Genomic DNA, 22,025 nt, shown 5'->3' with positions numbered 1-22,025 from the left:
TGGGGGATGCAAATAAAATATTAAAGCTATTAACATATTACTACCATAACAACTTCCTCAATTTCTATGCAATCAGTCAAATGCTTAGAGGGGGACAGTACTTCTATTTATTTGCCTAATATCTGACTAAAAACAGAGTGGAATAGTTTAAGAGTTAGTCATCTGTTCTCTTAAAGCTTCCACTCATCCAAACCCACTAAGTGCTACTGCTACTTCTCTGAACCTCAGTAGAGGTTTCTCATCTGATCCAACCTTGCAGGTGAGGCAAGAATCCCTTTTATATCATCCCTGAAAGAGTCTGCCTCTGCTTGAAAAGTTCCAGTGAGAGAAAGCCCAATAATTTTTAGTGCAATTATTCTATTCTGGGGGAAGTTCTGTTAGAAAAAAAAAATTCCTCATATTGAGCCAAAATTTCCTTCTCTATTACTTATGGTACTTGCTTCTAAGTCTGCCTTCAGAGCAGCACAGCACACCACTACATGGTAAAAGGCAGGCACATAGCAAATGTTCTTTGAGTTAAACCTAACATGAGATGTGTGTTTGATCTTTCACACATAGGCCTTCATATGTTTAAATGATACCCACCTGACGACTTCCCTTTTCCAAGCTAGACATGCCCCACTCTTTCAACTACCTCTCAAATGTCATGGTTTCCAGATCACAAATTAGTATCACAATGCTTGGCTTAAAAGAAGAGATTCTGAATTGAACACAATACTTTCAATGTGGTCTAACTACATATCTAATAAGATAATAAGAATTATAATCTTCCTTGATCTAAGTACAATAATTCTCTATTAATACTGCCTAAGATTGCGCTAGAGAGCAAGAAATGACCTTGGAGTCAGAAATATTTGGGTTCTGCCTCTTGACACATATGACTTTGTGACCACTGGCAGATTACTTAATCTTTCAGTGCCCCAGGTAACTGTACAAGACCATAAATTACAGACAAGTTGCTAATATGCACTGATGGAAAATTTCCACAGCAGGAGTATTCTACATCTCAGAAATCAAAGGTCTAGACCCTCACTCTTACCTCCTAGTAGACTGCATTAACATTTTTTTTAAACAGTTAGATTATACCATTGGCCAGCAGTCAACTAAAAAATACCTTGGTTTTTCTTCCTCTCCACATTAACTATTGTCATATTCCACATGGTACATCTATCTCACAGGACATCAGCACTTTACATTTGTCCTAACTGACTTTGTTGGTTTTGGCCCACAACTCCAACTTGTGAAGATCTTTTGAAGCTCTTGATTCTCTCCTCTGGCATATTAGGTGGAATTCTATATCCTGAAAATTTGGCAAATATGCCTTTTAGGCCTTCATCCAAATAAATGACAGAAACGTTGACTAGGACAAGCTACAGAGTAAGACTTATGGAATGTAACCAGAGGCACTTTTTCAGGCTGACAACAATCCATATATATACACACACACAAACACACACACACACACACACATATATACACACATATATATACACATATATATATTTATATGTATGTATATATGTATCTTCCTCTCAGGTGATGATTAGAAAAGTGGTAGAGAAGAATGTTAAATGGCAAAAACAGTTGTAGAGTGTAACTTGATGACATACCTTGCTCCCATTTTGCGGTGAAATTGTAACAGAGCTTGCAACAAAAGAGCCAGGGGGCAAAAGCAAAGTTTCAGTGCTTCAGCTGTAGCTTCTTGAACCAAAGATGGCCAGTGATCATTTGAAATATCAGCCTAGGAAAATGTAAAAGAAAGGAAAATATATTAATTTGAAATTTATTTCAAGTGTATCAGGTGTACTAAAATAAGTATGACAAGAAAATGTATCATTCCATTTGGATTTCAGCAAGTGTCTATCATTTGGATAGCCTTTCTTCAATGAAATATGTAAAACTTAACCAGTCTAACTAGCTTTTAACACTACACGATATGAATTAATGCTGAGTGAAGTGAGCAGAACCAGGAGAACATTGTACAATGACCAACTTTGATAGAGTTAGCTCTTCTCAGAAATAAAATGATCCAAGACAATTCCAAAAGACTCATGATGGAAAATGCTATCCAAAACCAGAGAAAGAAATATGGAGCCTGAATGCAGATCGAAGCATACTATTTTCACTTTTTTTTTCCTTCATGGTTTTTCCCTTTTGTTCTGTGTCTTCTTTCACAACACGACTAATGTGGAACTATATTTAACATGAATGCACATGTATAACCTACATCAGATTACATGCTGTCTTAGGAAGGAATGAGGGGAGGGAGGGAGGGAGAAAAATTTGGAACTCAAAATCTTATAAAAAATGAACGTTGAAAACTATCTTTACATGTAATTGGAAAAAATAAAATACTACTTACAAGAAAAAATAAAATTACACATGATCAATGTACATTCTTAGGTATCGACCGGTAGATGTTGTCAAAGAAAAGGACAGAGTTACAAACTACATTTTTAGCAAGTCCTCTCAGCGTGAAAGTGATGCCAAGTGATTTATTAATAAAGAAATTGTGTACCCAGATGTTTACAGTATTTTTCGTTTAGAAAAAAACCACTAAGCATGAAGCATTAATCAAGATTTAATTTTCTAGGGTAAAAGTCAACATGTATATCTATGTATAGGTGCCTATATCTGTGCACATCTCACCAGAAAATACATACTTTAGTGCTGCTACATTATTTAATGCCTCAGGGAAAAGTATCCATTTCCAAATGGAAACAATAAAAGAGAAAATGATTCCCTTGAAGTTTAAAAAAAAAAATCTTATGAAAATTGTTCATAATATGCCTGAAACTGTGGCCAAGATTCTAAGAGCATTGATTTCTGAGTATTTTAATGGAATAGAAATAACATTGGTTTCAAACATTAAGTTGCAATCAAAATTGAAATGGAAGTTAAACCAATAAAATCCAGATACAGTTCAACCATTAGTAATTTGGGCAATAATTTAAGAGGAAACTGAAAGTAGGAAATGAAAGGAGGACAAGGAGAGTTTCCTTTAAAGATGGGGTCAATGATACATTCCAAAACATCTAGTCAAAAAAGCAGGAATGGGTTAATACTGTTAAAATTAGACTAAACAGGGAAGCTTTCAAGAATAAAATACCTGTTTTAATCACTAAGAAATTTAGTAACTATCTTTTTAATGAGTTCTGGCATTTTTGTATGCCACTGTGGTACCATGTATAGAGGGCTACACCTAGCTAGGTCAGCAAGACCTAGATTCAAATCTCACTTTGGATATTTACCAGCTGTGTGACCACAAACAGGTCATTTAGTTTCTACAAGCTTCTCTAAGTTCCTTCATGTGTAAAATTGGGAATAATACTATCCATACCCCTTACCTTGAAGGATTGTGAGGTCTGAATGAAATAATGAACGTAAACCATGTTATACGCTATAAAAATGCTCTACAATTGTCAGCCATTATTATTCTATCTGAAGACTCATCATAAAGTATTTTGTAATATCAACAAAAAGAAATTTAGGATAAGAAGAATTTAGTACAAGAGAAGATTACTATATTATCACATACAATATGACCTCATACAAGATAGCCTGCAGTCATGGATGAATTCTATAAAAATTCTCAAAGTAAGAACAAACTGTTTACCATGAAACTAGACATAATTTTTATCATAATAATACAGGACATCTATTTATATGGCATTTTATATACATTATTTCATTTGATCAAGTATCCTCAGTTGACTTATTAATTTTAGCACCTTTTTAGCCTAAGGGAAAATACTCTTGTGAGGATTATAAATTGCAAAAATCATTACTTTTATTCTAGCTTCTATTGAAAGAAAGTTTTTTTTTGTTTTTTAATTTTTTTCAAAGTTCAAGCTATCTAGTACTCAATGTTCTGCACATCTGGTACCATGTTACATTTCCAACCTCTGCCACATTTTACGCACTTCCTACACTCCAGTCAATCTGGAATACACTCTGCCGGAATATGTACCTCCTCTAGTCTCTGGGCCTTTGCTCACTGTCCCCTGTGTCTGGAATACCTTCTCCTTCACCTCTTAGGAAAGGTTGGAATCCAAATTTCACTGATTTCCTGACTGCTCAATACCACCAGAACCCCCACCTCCAAGCCTAGAGAGTAGTGACCTTTTCTCTAAGACTTCTCACAGTACTTTTTTTTGGGGGGGGGGGATGAGGGAGGGGATAAACTCTCAATCAGTGATTCTCTAATATACTTATATAATACTGTATATGACAGTTATCTGTGTTAGGAAGGAAACAAGTATTTCTCAGACACTTACTATATGCCAGGCAATATGCTAAGTGCTTTACAAATATTCAGCATGAAAGTGATGCCAAGTGATTTATTAATAAAGTAATTATGTACTCAAATGTTTACAGTATTTTTCCTTTAAAAGAAAATCACTAATAAAGAGGCATTAATCAAGCTCTAATTTTCTAGGGAAAAAGTGAATATGTCTATCTACATACAGGTATCTATGTCTGTTATTATTATCCCATATCCCATTTTACAATTGAGAAAACTGAGGCAAACAGAGGTTAAGTGACTTGCCAAGGGTCACATAGCTATCAAATGTCTGAAGCCAGATTTGAACCCATGTCTTCCTGACAAAGCTCAGGGCTCTACCCACTGTTCTACCTTACTGCCTTAGTGTCTTATTCTGATTCTAGACTCTAAATTCTATGAGGGCAAGGGCAGTGTTTTACCTAAATTTTAATTCCCCCAGTACCTGGCACAGGAGAGAACTCTGTTTACTGAATAAAAACAGGCTATCCTTAGGCCCATACTTGAAGCCCCTGTGGCTATATAGGATTAGACATACCTGTATTTTTTTGATGACCTTTGACTACCCAAGGTCATGTCCAAGTTATTATGCATCAGAGTGTAAAGGTGACCCATTTGTGGAGGGAAATGTCATTTAGGTGATAATATATTTCTAACAAGCTTATTAGGAAAACATATAGCTAATAGAAGGGTACATGGTGTAATACAAAGAGCACTTAATTGGGAGTCAAGAAACACGGTTCTAGCCCAGTTCTGCCACTTACTTTGCTGTGTGAACCTGGACGTGTTCATTTTACCCCCTACACCTCACTGTCCTCATTTAGAAAATGAAGGGGATGACAGAAGATCACTGGAGGGGGAGTGACAAATCACTGATGTATTCGGATCAAAAATGGCAATCGACGTATTAATGACCTGCTTTTGATTACTTCTTAACACATACCATCACCACAAAATATAAGTTGTTGCTGTTGTTTTGCTAACGTTCAGCTGGACAGTTGTAAAACAAAATTGTGGCCTTTACTTTTTCTCCTCCACTGAACTCTTCTCTCTGCTCATGCAGTTAACAAGTGTAAAATGACTTGATGTTTAAAAGGAAACCAAAATTGAAGAGAGAATAACACAGGAACTTTCCGAATATAACTATGTTGAAAGACTATCATCAATTTAATTCAACAATCCAATCCAATGCAATAAACATATATTATGTGAAAGGCTCGTAGGTGCTACAGATAAAAAAGACCAAATGGAAAAACAGCCCTTGCCTTCAAGAAGCTTGTATACTATTGGGAAATGGAATTAATTGTTCATTATAACAATTACAAAAGGATCTTACCCTGCAGACTTCCAGGGCAAGTAATGCCAGTCGCAGTAAACTTGAGAGTTTTCCATTCCAATGACCCTGCTGGGATGCCACCTGGAGACTCTTTCTGTAGCACATCTCTGCAGCGCCCATCATTCCCTGGGACTGGTATACCTGTGCTAACCACTAGAGGAAAGCGAGAGTCCAGGAGGTTTTAGTTACTTATACCAATCAAATGTCAGTATATTACAATTTCTGGTATTAAACTTAGTAAGCAATTTGGTTCCCCACCCTCAATCATAGTAGCTACAGCTTTTATTAAATTATAGTTTATATTGATACTGAAAGCACAACACAGGCCTAGAGAGCAGCAGATTCTTTACTCAATTCTGCAAATCCATAACCCACTTCCTTATTCTGAAGCCTGGGAGGGTGGGGTTAGATAAAGCAGTCCAAATACTCTTCTGGTATCTTTATTAAGTCAGAAGAAAATCTCTCCTGGGCTGACTTTCCCTGCAGAATTTTAGTTCATTGGATCCTACTTCAAATTCCTCTGAATTTTTTTAAAAGTGTTCTTTAAATTTAGGGTTCACACTAGACTATGTTTAACTTTCTTTCTTTACCACAAATTTTAAGATGAAATGGGTCTTGCCCCTAAATAGCAATCACTGCCATCCCAGCAACCAGTTCCTTCCTGTTGGCAAAAAAATTTTCCCTTATTTATTCCTCTACCTTTTGAAGGATGAAATTCTCCTTAAGCCAAGTCAAGAAATTCTGCATTGGGCAGAAAGAGAGAGCTCCAATAGAAACGTGGACAAGTTAAGCTCCCTATAACTGCGAGATCATACCTCCATGCCAGACTAGTAATCCATTTCCACAAATCTTCTTAGAGTTCCTCTCTTGTTCTGTGCCATAGATAATGAACTCCAATGGCAAAAATGTGTCTATTTCTGACCTCACTGCACCCAAATGTTTTCTACCATGATTTTCTTTCATCTCACTCTTAGATTTCCTTACACTTTTTTTTGGCTGAAATTAAGAATTAACTAATACTTCTACTTCTTCGAATGTTTTTATGACTTTTAGAAACTGAAGATCACCACAGCAACCTGTAGAGCTCTGAATAGGTATAGCTCATTCAAAAGCAACAACAGAGTTAAAAAGCAATGCAGAATTGCACTATCTACTGGGAAGCTATACTTACAGCAGTACATTCCATAGGGGAATCACTCACTAAAAAGTGACCAAGTTTTAGACAGTCACAGAACATAAAACATCTGATCTGACCTAGAAGAGAATGTCGAGGCTCACCTAATCTAACTCTTTAATTACACAGAAAAACAAAAAAAATAGAGGCCCAGAGAGGCAAAGTGGTCATACAGCCAGCTAGTGACAGAGCTAGATTGAGAATCCAGCTCTCTAATCTTCTGACTATAATCTTTATTTTAGCTATTTAGACCATACAGTGAGTTTAAGTGACTTGCCCAAGACAAAGTTGATTAAGAAATGCAATATCCCTTCAATTCTACCACTTACTCAGGTATTCTAAGGTGCCTAATTAGAGCCAGAAAAAGAGAAAATAATTTACCTGCCAAGCTGAAAAAGATGTTGAATTGGACACAACTGTTTTTTGCAGCTCTTCCAGGACAGCATCTGGAAGATGTTTCTGTGCCTGCAGCAGAGGTTTACACTGAATTTGCCTTAAAAGCAGGAAGACAGTTGGTTGGTCATGGCTACTTTTTAAATGCTAAAAAAGAAAAAAAAATAAATCAAATCAAAATCAGAAGGACATTGAACAACTTCTTAAATTCCAAATACAAAAAAAGTCATTTAGCTACTTTCCCAAGTGAGGAAAAAACTCTGCAAATATATGGTTTAGTCAATAAAATAATGAAAGTATATTCATTCTTTAAAAGCTATTAACTCTGCTATAGTATGGTTAATACGGAAACTTCAGATATAATACAGAACATACCATCTAATTCACTACTTGCTAGTCAAATCAATCCATAATTGTTTTTTTAATCAGTCACCCTAACATATATAAATTCTAACCTTAAATATTGAATTACATATTTCATATATGAAGATGACATAAATGACACAGACATCCACTTTATTTCCAACAGTGGTAATGGATTTGTATTGACTAGTTCAGTTTTCCTTGTAAAAGCACATATGGACGGCCTCCCACTTATCAATGCCTGACATAAAGTCTATGCATTCAAAAAGCCTGCATCTCATTCTTCCAGCTCTGGAAGAAAGGAGAGAAAAAAATAAACAACAAAAAAAAAAAAACAAAAAAAATAGAGACAGAAAACAAAAACAAAAAAACAAAAAAGCCTTGCTGCATTTAGAAAATCTATAGGTTCAGAACTTTAGGAAGCAAAGAAATTGTGAGAGGAAAAAAACACTGCTTAACCTGACTCCAAAGCAGGGCCTGGCCTACATAAATGGTTCTGTCCTAAAATACCTTTCTCCAAACAATCTAAAACTTTTCACTTTTCTGTTCCCCTATCTGAAATCTCACCAAAATAAAGAGATTTGATGATGTCATTTTAAATAATACAAACATTGAAAGGAGAATAAGAAGGTACCAACAGTCCTTAGTGTGAATTAGTTCAGCTAGGCACTTAAATATTAAAAGAGAAAAGAAAAAAAAAAGAGGTAAAGATGGTGATAGTGGCCTATGTAAGTAAATAATAATAATAATACTAAAACAAGAGCTGACATTTATGTAGTGTTTTGGGGTTTAGAAAGCCTTCATATATTATGTTTGATTTGACATAAATAAAAACCTTGTGAAGTTGGACTACATTACTTATGCCCATTTTACAGATAAGTAAATTAGAATTCAGGGAGTTGAAGTGACTTATCCCTTACTGGAAAGCTAGTGAAGGTCACAGGCATAATTAAAACCCAGGGCTCACCTACACCTATACCTTTCCACTGCACTTAGGAAGGAGGGGATGAGTAGATAACTTCAGGGATGAGGGTGTGTAGTGGGGATAATTCTGTAGTATCAAATGAGTAGGACGCTGTCAATGTCAATGAACCTAAGAAAGGGTCAACATCAAAGACAAAAACTATCCATCTAAAAATTTTGTCTGGGTCAACCCTGGAAATGTGGAATACATTTCTTGTCTTTACCTTCCTCTTTCTCCTCTCTTCCTCCTTTCTCCTCTCTCCCCTGCTCCCACCACCCATAATCATGGAAGAATAGTTACTACCATACTTCAGCTGTGTTAGGAGGTATATAAGCTTTGGTAGACTTGGGAATCTACCAACCACTTATAATATTGTTTATATGAAAAAAAAAGTTCTAAGTTCCAACAATCAACTAACATATGAACTTTTGGAACATCAGACTAACCAAGTCTAGCTGATGATCACATTAAATTTGAGTTAAGTTAATTAGCTTACATGGGTTTCAAACCTATAATCTTGGTCTCAATAGTTTCAATAGTTAGTAACCTAACATCAAAGTATGAAAATTTAACTCAAAAGCTGAAAATAGTTAAGGAACAATTTTGGTTAGGAAAAAAAATTATCTATTCTTATTGAGGAACTAACAATTACAAAAGCTTCAGGTAATTCGGAAAAATCTTTGTAATTTTCAAACTCTCTTAAGTACGATTAAATACTGTTCCTTAATTTTTTAACACAATTAAATTTGATTTAGTCTGACACTTTGATTTATGACCTCAGCTAAGACCTAGAAAAACAATTAGTCAGGAGATAAATAGCTTAACTAACCATAAAAGTAAAAAGTTAACTTCAAACCACCATACCCTGATGGAACATACTATATTACCAAATTATTTTTCTATAAGCAAGGATTTTCCCCTTTCTTCCCATCAAAGGGGAGATTCAGAGCTATCAAATCCCTTAGATGTCAAGAGATATAAAAATGATACATTTTCTTCACCCTCTTACACTACTTCCTCTTGCTCTAACATGAGATTTTAAGATTCTAATGACAAGAACATGTCAATTAATTTTTTTCAGAGTCAAAGTCTCATGGCAGACCAAAAAGAAACAGTATTAAGCAAAGGGGGAAATGAGAGGTAATGTAACATACTAGACAGAAGGGTGGACCTGGAAAAAGGAAGACCTGGGTTCAAATCCCACCTCTGCATTCACTAGCCGTGACCATGGACAAATTATCTAACTTCTTGAACCCTTAAGCAACTCTCTAAATTATAAAACTTATTCATGAAATTATAGATGGGCTTCAGTCCACAATGGTGGAAGGAGTTCCTAAGCTGATGAAATCACAGATCACTGATGGCAATATAATAGTAAAGTTTTGATAAAATTTTACCAGCCTGGAAATGCTTTTCATATGATCCTGGTTGTACAGTGTGTCTCTGACTCAAGCTGCTCGTTCTGGATAGTGTGGAAAAACTCTGATTGATGGTTAGATACCAAAGAATTAATTTTGTGGCCACAGAAATCCCAAAGTGAATGATTATTAGGAAAAGTTGCAATCTGTGTTTGGGCATGGGAGTACCCAGATCACTCAACCCATCTATCAGAATTATGCATCTGTGATTGGGTAGAAATATGAAAGGTGTAAAGTAAAAAGGCTAAAGTCTTTATAAATGGAATCTAACATTACAATGACTTTAAAAAATCCTTTTTCATTCCCAGCAGCTTAAGCAATTTTCTGAAAGTCTTTAGGTACTATCTCAACTAACAAGGGAGGGGCTAAGATCACAAAAAAAAAAAAAATCCCTTAACATAGCAAGTGGCAAAGTTTGGGGTAGCTATCAAAAGCAAAAATACTGCCTTGTTCACAGTGCGAAGGAGATACTAGTGAAACCTTCCTTCTTAATGGCAGAGTATTCTTGATTTCAAAATCTTTTCCAAATGGTATCATGACCCTTACTCCTACCCCTCCGCATCACTGGTGCAGTATTCTTACCACTGTACCGTATTTCCTCCAATAAGGTTTTATTCTAAAAGTAGAAGCAATAATTATAAAATGTGCTCTTCTCCAAGTACTTCAGGTATTGAGAAGTCATTGCATTTTAGCCTATCACAGTACCTTTGTGCAGAGGGCCTCAGCTTCTGAAATTTTCCCTTTTTCTATTAAACCAGTGAGAGCTTGACAAAGAGACCACTTTTCAATAGTCTGAACGTAGCTTTCAGGAAGGTCTTTTTCTTTGACTGTAAATAAAAACAAGTTTATTTTTCTTTCCAATTTTAATTTATGCTTACGCAAAATTAATAAGTTGCTAAAACTTGTCCAATACTATCATTATGGAAATGTAACAGGGAAGAAAATTTCCTGCTCCATGAATGACAGCCCTTACAGTCAAAGCTAAGGGTGTCAAAGGCTTGAGGATGCTATATGTGTTTGGAAGGCAACAACAGTGCAGACCTTACTATACAACAAAGCCATGCTCAGTAATCCTCACCTAAGATATATAGATGCCTTTCTGTTTGGATAACTGATTCAGAAAATGACTGTACAACTGACTGAATCCAGACTCATCCTATGGCCACCTTTGCTGATAAACAAAAAAGAAAAAATAATTTCATAGTGTGCTTATCTTTGGTCTCTAATTTCTAACACCCTAGAAAGCTAAAGAGTAAACTGATGATAAATACTATCAAAGAGGCCCCCTGGGGAAAAAAAAAAGGGAGTATAAGAAACATCTTATATTTAAATTACCATAAGCTTAAAAAAGGCCAGTGATATCAAAGTCACACACACACACACACACACACACACACACACACACACACACACACAAAACATACCTGACAGATAATGATTTGGGGCCAACCCTATACTACCTGTGCCTTTTACATAAAACTACATCATAGCTTCTACCTAATTATACTACAAACTACAGAACCCACAATAAATCTGAAAGGAAATATAGTTGAATAGTGGAAAACTACCCCTCTCCACCCTGCCTGCCTTTAGGACAGGGATTGTTTCATTTTTGTCTGAATCCCCAGGGTCTACCATAATGCCTGAAATTGCATTAAAACATCTTTAAAATCTTGATGAAGGGCCAGTGAGACAGCAAAATTGTCTGATGAATATCTGATGCTGGCCCTGGCACCAAAGGAGTTCTTCCAACTCTCCATGTTTAGACTTAACTGGCTGCATCATGACTGGGGTTTTCAAAAGCAGTTAGGGTTTACACACACACTAGACTGAAGCATCTGGCTCCCTTCAACTACGCAGTATAAAACTTCATAGTCCCCTATCATCATTCTAGCCAACTGCCTAAGACATATATACAGCCTCACTCCTCCCAAATCTGGCCAAGCAAAGACTCACGGTGGCTCTGAATCAGAGGGCACATGTTTTCTCATACCAATTATTTGGGTCAATACATCCAATAAATTAGTTTGTACACTTTCAACAAAAGTACAGTTAGATTAACTTGGGTGGGTATAGTTATCTCTCTTCCTTTAAAATCCCCAACCCCATCATTGTTCTCTATTCTGAGACTATGCTATTGATATGTCTTCTTGATCCTTTCCCATTCCAGTGGACTGAATCCTTGCCTAAGAATATCAAAGGATTAAAGCTATGGGTAATCCTTTGTTCTTCTGATGGTTAAAGAAATAGCTCGGGAGGAGAGAACTACTAATATGGAAAGGGTCATTGGACAGAGTAAAGAACACAACAGATTTATATTACATTACAACAGTGATCTGCATATAGAACATGAAAGGCTCAATGATATCATCTGTGTAGGGAATTCTTAGTATAGAAACTCCCTCTACCAAGAAACTAATAGGTAAATCCTAGGGAGTTACCTGAGGCATGAAGTGGTTAAGTGACTTCTGCAGGATGACACAGCTAATAACTGTCACAAGTAGGATCTGAACTCAGGTCTCTCTGAGTTAAAAAGCCATAGTGTTCTATACCCTACACTACAGTTGTCCTGGCTCCACTTTTCTTGCATATAATAGTGTTTGGGTCATTGTCCGCTGATTAATATTGAATTGCTAAGGGTTTCCAGTACATATTTGGGAACTCAGGACATTCCTAAAAATTTCATTTGAAAACCAGTAAACTGAGTTGTTACAACCCCATAATAAATGGTATAAATTCTTTAGTGTAATGGAAGCAATCAGAAGTATGGGGGAAAAAAATCAAAGTTCTAGTATTAAAAACACTTAAAGCTATATTGTACTAAAGTAGATAACCAATTTTGAAAATAAAAATTTTAATTTAACAAATTTAATTTTATCAAAATTTGATTTATCAAACAAATGAAAAAACAACAGCAATGTTACTTATTTTTTGGTGCTTTTGAATTTAATTCTGCATTTGGCTCTTTTGGTTTTGTCAAGGTTTTGTCACGTACTACAATCTTCTCTAAAGACAAATATAATAGTGTCATCAAGGGAGCTGCCTGCCACCAGCTAGCTATCACTGATAGCCAAGAAGAAATAGAAAATGACAGAAGGTTGACACTGACCAACCAAATTATAGATAACCTAGGGATAAAAGAAAAAACTACCACCAAATTAAAAACCAGAGTAAAAAACCAAAAAAAAAAACAAAACAAAACTAAGGGCCTATCACGTTTCTCAGGCTGAAAGATTTAAAATATCAAAACACAAGGACAAGGAAAAGAATTTTTATGTTTCTATCACTTCTGAATTTCTCTCAGTACATTATTAACTACAGTTGTTTAGATCAACTAGATAAAAACTCCAGAAATGGTAAAATTTAAAAAAAAAATCTGGTATTTGGACTGGTTCCACCTGTTTTTTGCTGATAAAGTTTCCCTTTTTTATTCTAATAATTCTCAGTAAATTTGCTAATTTACACAACCCAAAATAAGACCTATCAAATTACTAAGACCTATATTTTGGTCATATTATAATGGGTGGAATAAAATTTATAATTTTATATTTCCTAAAATAAGCAGAGCTGTTGATTTTTTTAAAAAAGTTTTAAGACAGACATCCAACAATAATTATAATTAAAACTCTTTAAGAAATGCATTTTACATAATAAAATATTCCAAAATTAATATTTATTTCTTTGCATTTAAATACCTAAAGTTCAATACTAAGTTCAATCTAAAAGTTTTTTAACTATAAAGTTAAAAAAATTTTTTTCACTTACTTGTAGCAGAAATAGTGGTTAACAGTGCTATGTCTAGCTCTGTCCTCTTTGGCTGTGTGTTATTTAAGAGAGCCAACGTGTTGTCAGCATAACAGGCTGCCATTAGCCCTGCCCAGGCAGCAGGATCATCTAAAAACAGAAACCATAATAAAGCATAAACTTCATTAATATGCCAATATTCTCTATTAAGAACTGCTAAAAGGCACTATATTTGTAAACAAAGGAAACCATTTTTAGCTCCTGAAAATCCTGAGTGAAGAATTCAATGATTTAAAGAACAGTTCAGTGACTTGAAGGAATTTTGATTAATCAAGGTCACAATATTGACAAAAACCAAAAGGAGACTCATCACAGCATTTATCTCTCAAGATTTACTAGTAATTTATTCATCCATTCCTACCCAAAGAATGAGAACACCTTAAAAAGGCTCTGCTTCCATAAGTCTCTATTGATAGATAGTTTGTTTAAATAATTTGATTAAAGCACCATGCTAATGAGGCCAAAGTCAAGATCAAGGCATCAAATATGAGTCAAGTAGCTTTTGTCTATTTCCTGACTATCACCCCTAATTCTACCTAGTTATCCTATAGATCCATACTTATATAACTGGGTCATTAAAAAAAATTAGTGTGGATAAGTCAACAAAAATTATCCACCTTTATACCGGGAAAATAAAGTACAAATCTTAATGATAGTCACTCAGTAGCAACATCCTCAAATATAAATTAGTAATTAAATTCAACAAGCATTTATTAACCATTTTCTACAAGCCCTGACACTGTGCAAAGCTAAATCTGGGATATGACATGTAATAAGGGGAAATATCCTACTAGAGGAAGCAACACAAACAGAAGATCAATTGGGAGTGCAGTATAATGGACAGGTCACTAGGGCTGAAATGAGCCTCAATTACTAGCTGTGTGACCCTGGGCAAGTCATTTAACCTCTCTGTGCCTCAGTTTTCCCATCTAAAAATAAGGGTTCTGGACTCAATGGCCTCTAAGGTCTTTTCCAGTTCTAAATCTATGATCCTAAGATTCAGTTCTATCCTCTTATTTTACAGCTAAAGAAAATGAAACCCAGAAGAGGCCAAATCAATTAGTTATTCAACTAGTATTGATAAGTGCCTACTTTGTGCCAGGCATTGCACTAAGCAGTGGGGATATCAAAGGTCATAAAAGTATCAAGTTTCCCATCATTTCCCACCTGGATGCTCTCCTGGACTTCATCATGGTCTCAGAAAATATCATCCTGAGAAATCTTTCAGTGTGGTTATGGACAGGGTGGAAGGTGAACACTGGCGAGCTCCTCCCTCATCTCTATTTAAAGAGGGCTCCTACAGCAACCATTTCATTATTTCCAACCTGGCTGCAGGATCTCACATGTCCCATGTACCTGGTACCTCCCCTAACCCCTAACACCTCTTTTTTCAGCTTCTTTACAAAGGTTGACTTTCCCATTAGATTGTGAGCTCCTTGAGGGCAGGAACTATCTTTTGCCTTCTTTGTATCCCTAGTGATAGAAAGTAAGCACTTAAATGAAGATTTATTGACTATCAAATGACAGAGGTGAGATTTAAACCCAGGTCCTCTGACTCTAGATACTCCAGATGCTCCTTCCACTTGGGCTGAGCCTTGAAGAAAGCTAGGAATTATAAGAGGCAGAGATGAAAATGAAGTACATTTCAGGTATGGGAGACTGCCTGTGCAAAGGCCATTCCTTATTCTTCCTTTTGTGTTATAATGGCTGAATGTGAGAGCTGCCATGTTATTAGAAACGAGGACCTATATAGTAATATCTAATGTATTTATCCCTCATCAACTGTCTGATATCCACATCTGCTTGACTTTTATATAAGCAGGAGTGTTTTTGTTAATTAATCTTGTGCAGGTTAAATCCTGTTTTGAGAAATGACAATTGCAATGAAATTCCAAATATCAAGCAACATGGGCTACATCCAAATTCCTGTACAACCAAAAAATTCAGGGAGTTCTTTGAAGTTTATTGCATAAATAATAAATAAATCAAACATTTTTCATTTCATAATTTATTTCAATCCTTCAACAACTGAAATAAATTCAGTTGTGTTATATTTTTTTGTCATACCAACAATTTAAAAATCTAAACTAGGAGACACTAGTTTAAAAGTATTTTATTTTCCTGGTGAGGCAATTAGGGTTAAGTGACTTGCCCAGAGTCATAGAGCTAGTGAGTGTTATACGTCTGAGGCTGGATTTGAATTCAGGTCCTCCTGACTTCAGGGCCAGTGCTCTATCCACTGTGCCATCTAGTTGCTCCTAAAAGCATTTTTTAAAAAATCTTTTGGATGCCAAGAGCTTTTTGTCAAATATTTATAGTAAGTATATTATCATCCACTATAATTAACCTTCATCAAGTGTCTGATATCCATATGTACCTGAAGGAGTGAACTAAGCTATATGGTGAGTAAGCTATTAATTTTGTGCAGGTCAAATCTTGTTCTAATAAATACCAAGTACAATGAAAAGCTCTGAATACCAAGTCAGTCACATACAGTGTATCACCTATTAGCAGCAAAATGGGCTACATGCAAATTTCAGTATTACCAAAGAATTTAGACAGTTCATTTAAGTCTATTGTAAATAATAACAGTTGAACTATAAAATTACTGAAAATATGCCAGCACTATTAAAATAAAATTAAGCTAAAAAGAACTAGTCTCCATGTTCTAAACATCATTCTTCATATAACAAAATGTCTATAAACTGTCACCTTGTTCATTTTAAAAGCCTATATACATTTCTGTAACAGAAGCAAAAATCCTTTAAAAATCTAAAGGAGGGTCATATGCTAATTTCAGGAAGCAGGGCAGCAGATAGGAAAGTGGGGAGAAATCTACCTATACCTACAGTTAAATTGGGATAATAGGAGAGGAGTGGTAGCAGTGAAAAACTAAGAGGAAGTCAACAACCAAAGGCTTATTTTAGGGAGGGATCTTCTATAGTTTAGATTACACACATATTCTGAAAATATAACTCATATTACATCAATCAAGCAATGAAACAATCCACGAGCATTTATTAAGCATCTATTATGTGCCAAGCATTGTACTAGAGATAGGTATACAAATAAAAGAACGAAATAATCCCTACAATGGAGTTCAATCAGAAAGACAACAAATACTTGTGTGTGCGTTCAGAATAAAAAAATAAATACAAAAAAGTTAAACACAAGGTAGTTTGAGAGGGAGGAAACTAGCAGTTGGGGGAATCAGAAAAGATTTCATATTGTCCTTGACTACTATCGTGAAGGGGAAGAGCAATTCTATGCTGTAAAGATACAAAGGGAATCATTCCAGATCTGGGGAACAGTCAGTGCAAGGGCTGAGGAAGGAAGGAACAAGAGTCTACTATGTTCCAGGAATCATACAACTATTATCTCACAACAGCCCTGTGAGAGGTGCTAATAAAGAGATAAGAGAAGTATTTCCTGTAAGTATTTCATGTTACAACAAGGATGGAAAATTACGTTGAGGCCAGGTTTTCTAAGGTTTTAAAAGCTCGAGGAGTTATATTTTATCCTAACAACAAGAGAAGTCCCTGGAGTTGATTGAGGAGAGTCATGGTCACATCTGAATTTAAGAAAAATTCCTTAACCAGCAGTGTCCAGAATGGTGACAAAGCAGACTTCATCTGGTAAGTCAGAAGCACAGCCAGAAGGTGAATGAGGTTGCAAAGAGAGAAAGAGGGCCTAGGACTGAACGTGAGGGAATGCCCAGTTAGGAGGCATGATGAGCCAGCAAAGGAGGCTGAAACTGTAAGAGCAGCTGGGGAGGAGCAGAGGGGGGGAGGAGGAAAGAAGAACATCACAACAATCCGAGGGAAGAAGGGCGTGCTCAAACGCAGCTGAGCGGCCAGAAGGTTAAGGACTGGGAAAAGACCATGATACTTGACAATTAAAAGACCACTGGACACATGACCACTTTGGACAAAGAAGTTTCAATTACGTGATGAGGTTAGAAGCCTGATTGCAAAGGGTTAAGAGAGGAAAGAATGTAGAAGCAATGAGTGTGGGCAGTGTTTTCTCTAGGAGTTTGGCTCACAAAGAGTGGAGAGCTATATGATGTTAGCTTAAGAGGATGGTAGAGTTTAGTGAAGGCTTTTTTTTGGTGCCTTTTTTTTTGGGTGAGGCAATCGGGGTTAAGTGGCTTGCTCAGAGTCACACAGCTAGTGTCAAGTGTCTGAGGCCAGATTTGAACTCAGGTCCTCCTGACTCCAGGGCTGAAGCTCCATCCACTGTGCTACCTAGCTGCCCCTGGTGAAAGCTTTTTTAAGGATGGGGAGAACTGGGCACATTTGAAGATAATAAGGAAGGAACTAGTACATAGCAAGAGGTTAAAGACTGGGGAAAGGGATGGGAGAATGATTGAGGGGGCATCTGCTGGAGAAGAGGGAGGGGAAAGGATAAAAGTCATATGCTGAAGGGCTGGCCTTGGCAAGAGCCACCTTGTTACCAGAAACTAGAGAAAGGGAAGGGTTAAAGAGGAGGGGAAGGATGATGTCAAAAAGTTTTGACCTGAGAAGTGGAAAATAGAAAGGTCATGGCAAATAGCCTCAATTTTTTTAGCAAAATAAAAGGAAAAGCCTTCAGTTGAAAGGATGGGAGATTCTTGAGGAGAAAGGAGAATATCTGGGATCATATTTGTAATGAATGAGATAAGGAATCAATTGAGGAGTAATAATAAAGGACTGCAGCAAGGTGGCAGAATGGAAAGACAGCTGGGCCTAGAATCGAAAGACCTGAGTTCAAATTTGGTATCAGACACTTACTAGTTTGTGACCCTGGGCAAGTTATTTAACCTCTATTTGCCTTAGTTTCCAAAAATGGGGATAATAATAGTACCTATCTCTCAGGGTTGCTATGAAGATCAAATGAGATGATATTTGTAAAGTGCCTGGCACATAGTAGGTGGTATATAAATGTTTATCTCTTTGCTGCAGTGAGGACCCAGGTGAGGTAAACTAACAAACTGTAGTGTACCCAATAAGCCAGTTTGGGAACTTCCTCCAGCTCCATTCAGCAGCATCTAAGTAGGAACAGAGGAGATAGATAGTGGGAGTAATCCAGAGTACATATTGAGTATATACTTACTTTGTAGATATTTAACTGTTACATCCAGCCCCTTGCCTCTATCCACACAGCCAAAGCCCTACACCAGGCATTCAGATCACCTTTTTACAACAACCACAATGGACTCTTAATTGGTCTCCCTGCCTCAAGTCTTTTTTCTCATCAATCCATCCTCCACATCACTGCCAAAGTGATTTTCCTAACATGAAGGTCTCATCATGTCAATCACCTACTTAATAAACTCCAATAGCTCCCTTCTTCTCTTATTGTTGAGTCATTTCAGTCATATCCAACTCTCCCTGGCCCCATATGGGGTTTTTCTTGACAAAAATACATGACTGGTTTGCCATTTTCTTCTCCAGCTCATTTTACAGATGAGGAAACTGAGGCAAACAGACTTGCCCAGGGTCACACAGCTAGTAAGTGTCTCAGGCTGGATTTGAACTCAGTTCCTCCTGACTTCAGCACCAGTACTCTATCTACTATACCACCTAGCTGCCACCTTTTACCTCTAGAATCAAATAAAATATAAGCTCCTCTTTTTAGCTTTTAAAGTCCCTTACAACTTGGTTTCAAACTACCTTTCTTATAGCCACATTGACCTTATTAATGCTGCTGACACACAAAATCTCCCACTTCCAGCCTTTGCACTGGTTGTCACCCACAGCACTCCCACCTTACCTCCACTTCTTAGTATTCTCTTTTTCCTTCAAAAGTGCACAAGCGATACCTTCATGATGAAGTTTTTTCTGATCACACCAGTTACTTGTGCTCCCTCCTCCCACTCACCCAATTACCTTATATTTATTTTGTTTCCAGTTTATTTTATGTACATGTTGCATCCCCTGATAGAATGTAAGCTTCTTGAGGTCCAAGGCTTCTGCATGTTTATCTTTGTCTCCCCAACAGATAGCACAATGACTATCATAAACCAAGGGCTTAACAAATGCCTACTGAACGACTAACTGAGTTGAGATTTAATTCTAGATTCTCTAGTTCCATATCCAGGCAACCTTTCCATTGTACTTCCGGGGTGAGTGACCGCAGGTAGAATGCAAACACACTGCTATGAAGGCAGCGTGAGGATCAGCACTAGATCCAGGATGACAAGACAGGAGCTCAAACTCCACTGGGGACATCTGACTAGCAGGGCGACCAGGAAAGTCACTTCACTACCCTGGAGCTCAACTTTCTCATCTGTAAACACAGAGGTTGGATTATATGACCACCTGAAAGGCTCTCAGTGAAGGCCACATGTTTTCAGATTTAGCTGGGGAAGGAAAAGAGCAAATCTTGGAAACTCCTCTGAAACCTGACAATTCCTTTGGAAACATTCTGTCACAGGCTCTAGATCAGGCCCTCGGGCCACAGGTTGTGCAGGCTGTGTGATAATCAGGCATATAGTTCTAAAACTTCCAAAAGTGGAAATGATAAATCTTACCATTGAAGTGACTAGAATATTTGTAACTGGCTTCATTTCAAAAACATAGCACAAACATCTGCCTCCTCAAATTTATCTGTCTTATCTTCTATAGAAAACAGATAAATTTGCTATAGTCAAAAGAAGACTAGCCATGGTGAATTTGTCATTGTTAAAAAAAAAAGAAAAAGAAAAAGGAAACATGTATCAATTATACTGCTCTAAACTACTCAAGAGATAACAATCCAGTGTGGATTATTCAGGTCCTCTCTCTTCTACCGGCAGCCTATTTTTGGAGGGTTCATCACTCAATAACAAGGAAGCAGCAAAGCAAAAAGGGCTCTCCTGAGTGATGATGCTTCCACATACAGCTAAGCCATGGCCATATTCTTTATGAAGCTGAATGACAGGGCCAGAATGATGCACAGATGCCACACCTGAAAACCTGATCAAAGTATTCTCACAATATCTCACACCCTCCCTTCTCCAACTAAATTTTTATTTTGATACTTTTCAGTTACATTTCAAAGAGAAAAATTATTTCCCTCTCTATTCTTCTGTCTATATTTAGCTATTTTTAAACATTTTTGAAATACCCTGAAATGCTGTGTTAAAACTGTGCTACATCCAGCTACAGAAATTCTAAGCCCTGCTCTTATGGCTATACTTGACTGCTCTAAATTTATTGCATTTTTATGTACTCACAGATTATTTCTCTAATAGGTACAAATCTACATATCTGAATGTTTGATCAAACCACTCTGCCTGATCAGCTCCCTATAATAAATATAAATCACCTAACACAGGACAAGATAATTAAAGTCACCACCATAGACCACGCTACCTTATCAATCTTCCCTTTCTAAAATGCAGATAAATCTTTGTGACTAGATCCTGCCCATTATCAAAGCTAGTAAATAGCAGAGGGGAGACTTGTTTTTTAATTAGCATTAACTCATTCCATAACAATTCCAGAAAAAGGAAATTTACCTACTTGTCTGATCTACATACCGGAGTACAAGTTATTTTAGAACTGAATTCAACATGGAAACAGATGGAAGCAGAGAGAATGAAAAGGGGAGAAGTTTTAAGAAGAGAAAGTAGGATTAATAAGGGATCAGCTATAAGCAAAACAAACTCAACAGGATAGTGCCATGTGCTCAAAGATAAAAGCATGAGAAAATCTCAGAAAGGCTGTATACTGGCTTGAGTGAAAAGGAGAAATAACACTATGAAAGGCCAGAGGAGGAGAGAAATCCTGATTAGGATCAAGAATGGTGGCAGTATAAAGAAAGGCAGGTAGGCTAATGCTGGACTCTGAAAAAAAGGGAAGTGAATTATCTTGGAGGGAGGGGAAGGACAAATTGAAAAGTATCACTTAAAGTTACGTGTCTGTTGTGAACAATGGCAAGAGGCCCTTGGCTTCCAGAGCTCTTTTCCCTCAAATACCCCACAGCTCCCACATAAGGCTCTCACCCCTCAGTCCTGATACTCTGAAAAAGCCCCATACTCCAGGCCACCGTGAGGGCAGGCCTTCTCACAGATGGGGTCGGGGATGCTGGCCTTCCAAGGTAACATGCATGCAGCACTTCAGTTCTACAAGGCAGGACTGAGGTCTGGGGGCAGCCAATCATTTCTAGACAGAGAAGTTTCCCTTGTAAGAAAACAAGTTCAGCAAACCCACTGCCACAACCATACCTGGAAGTGCAAGCAGTGTTAACTCCAAGAGCAGCCCATGTCTCCAAAGAAAAAAAGGCAATGGATTTCCTCATCTCTTTTCCGGGGGGGGGGGGGGGGGGGG

General features: G+C 36.9%; 1 protein-coding gene across 3 annotated transcripts in view; it reads right to left on the bottom strand.

Annotated features, from left to right (window-relative positions):
• TTC37 (tetratricopeptide repeat domain 37) overlaps window positions 1-22,025 on the bottom strand; it is a 111,266-nt gene that overhangs the window by 7,979 nt on the left and 81,262 nt on the right. For all 3 annotated transcript variants that reach the window (XM_027838489.1, XM_027838491.1, XM_027838490.1), the window contains 5 exons: window positions 13,696-13,824; window positions 10,636-10,757; window positions 7,174-7,332; window positions 5,619-5,771; window positions 1,611-1,741 (listed from right to left, as the gene is read on the bottom strand). In XM_027838489.1, the coding sequence (XP_027694290.1) occupies window positions 1,611-1,741; window positions 5,619-5,771; window positions 7,174-7,332; window positions 10,636-10,757; window positions 13,696-13,824 (694 nt within the window). The remainder of the gene's footprint in view (window positions 1-1,610; window positions 1,742-5,618; window positions 5,772-7,173; window positions 7,333-10,635; window positions 10,758-13,695; window positions 13,825-22,025) is intronic.

Source organism: Vombatus ursinus, unplaced genomic scaffold (assembly GCF_900497805.2).
Source record: "Vombatus ursinus unplaced genomic scaffold, bare-nosed wombat genome assembly UNPS02014828.1, whole genome shotgun sequence".
In the NCBI taxonomy this organism is placed as follows: Eukaryota; Metazoa; Chordata; class Mammalia; order Diprotodontia; family Vombatidae; genus Vombatus; species Vombatus ursinus.
The sequence above is the reverse complement of the archived record's forward strand: the minus strand, read 5'-3'. Positions and strand labels throughout refer to the sequence as shown.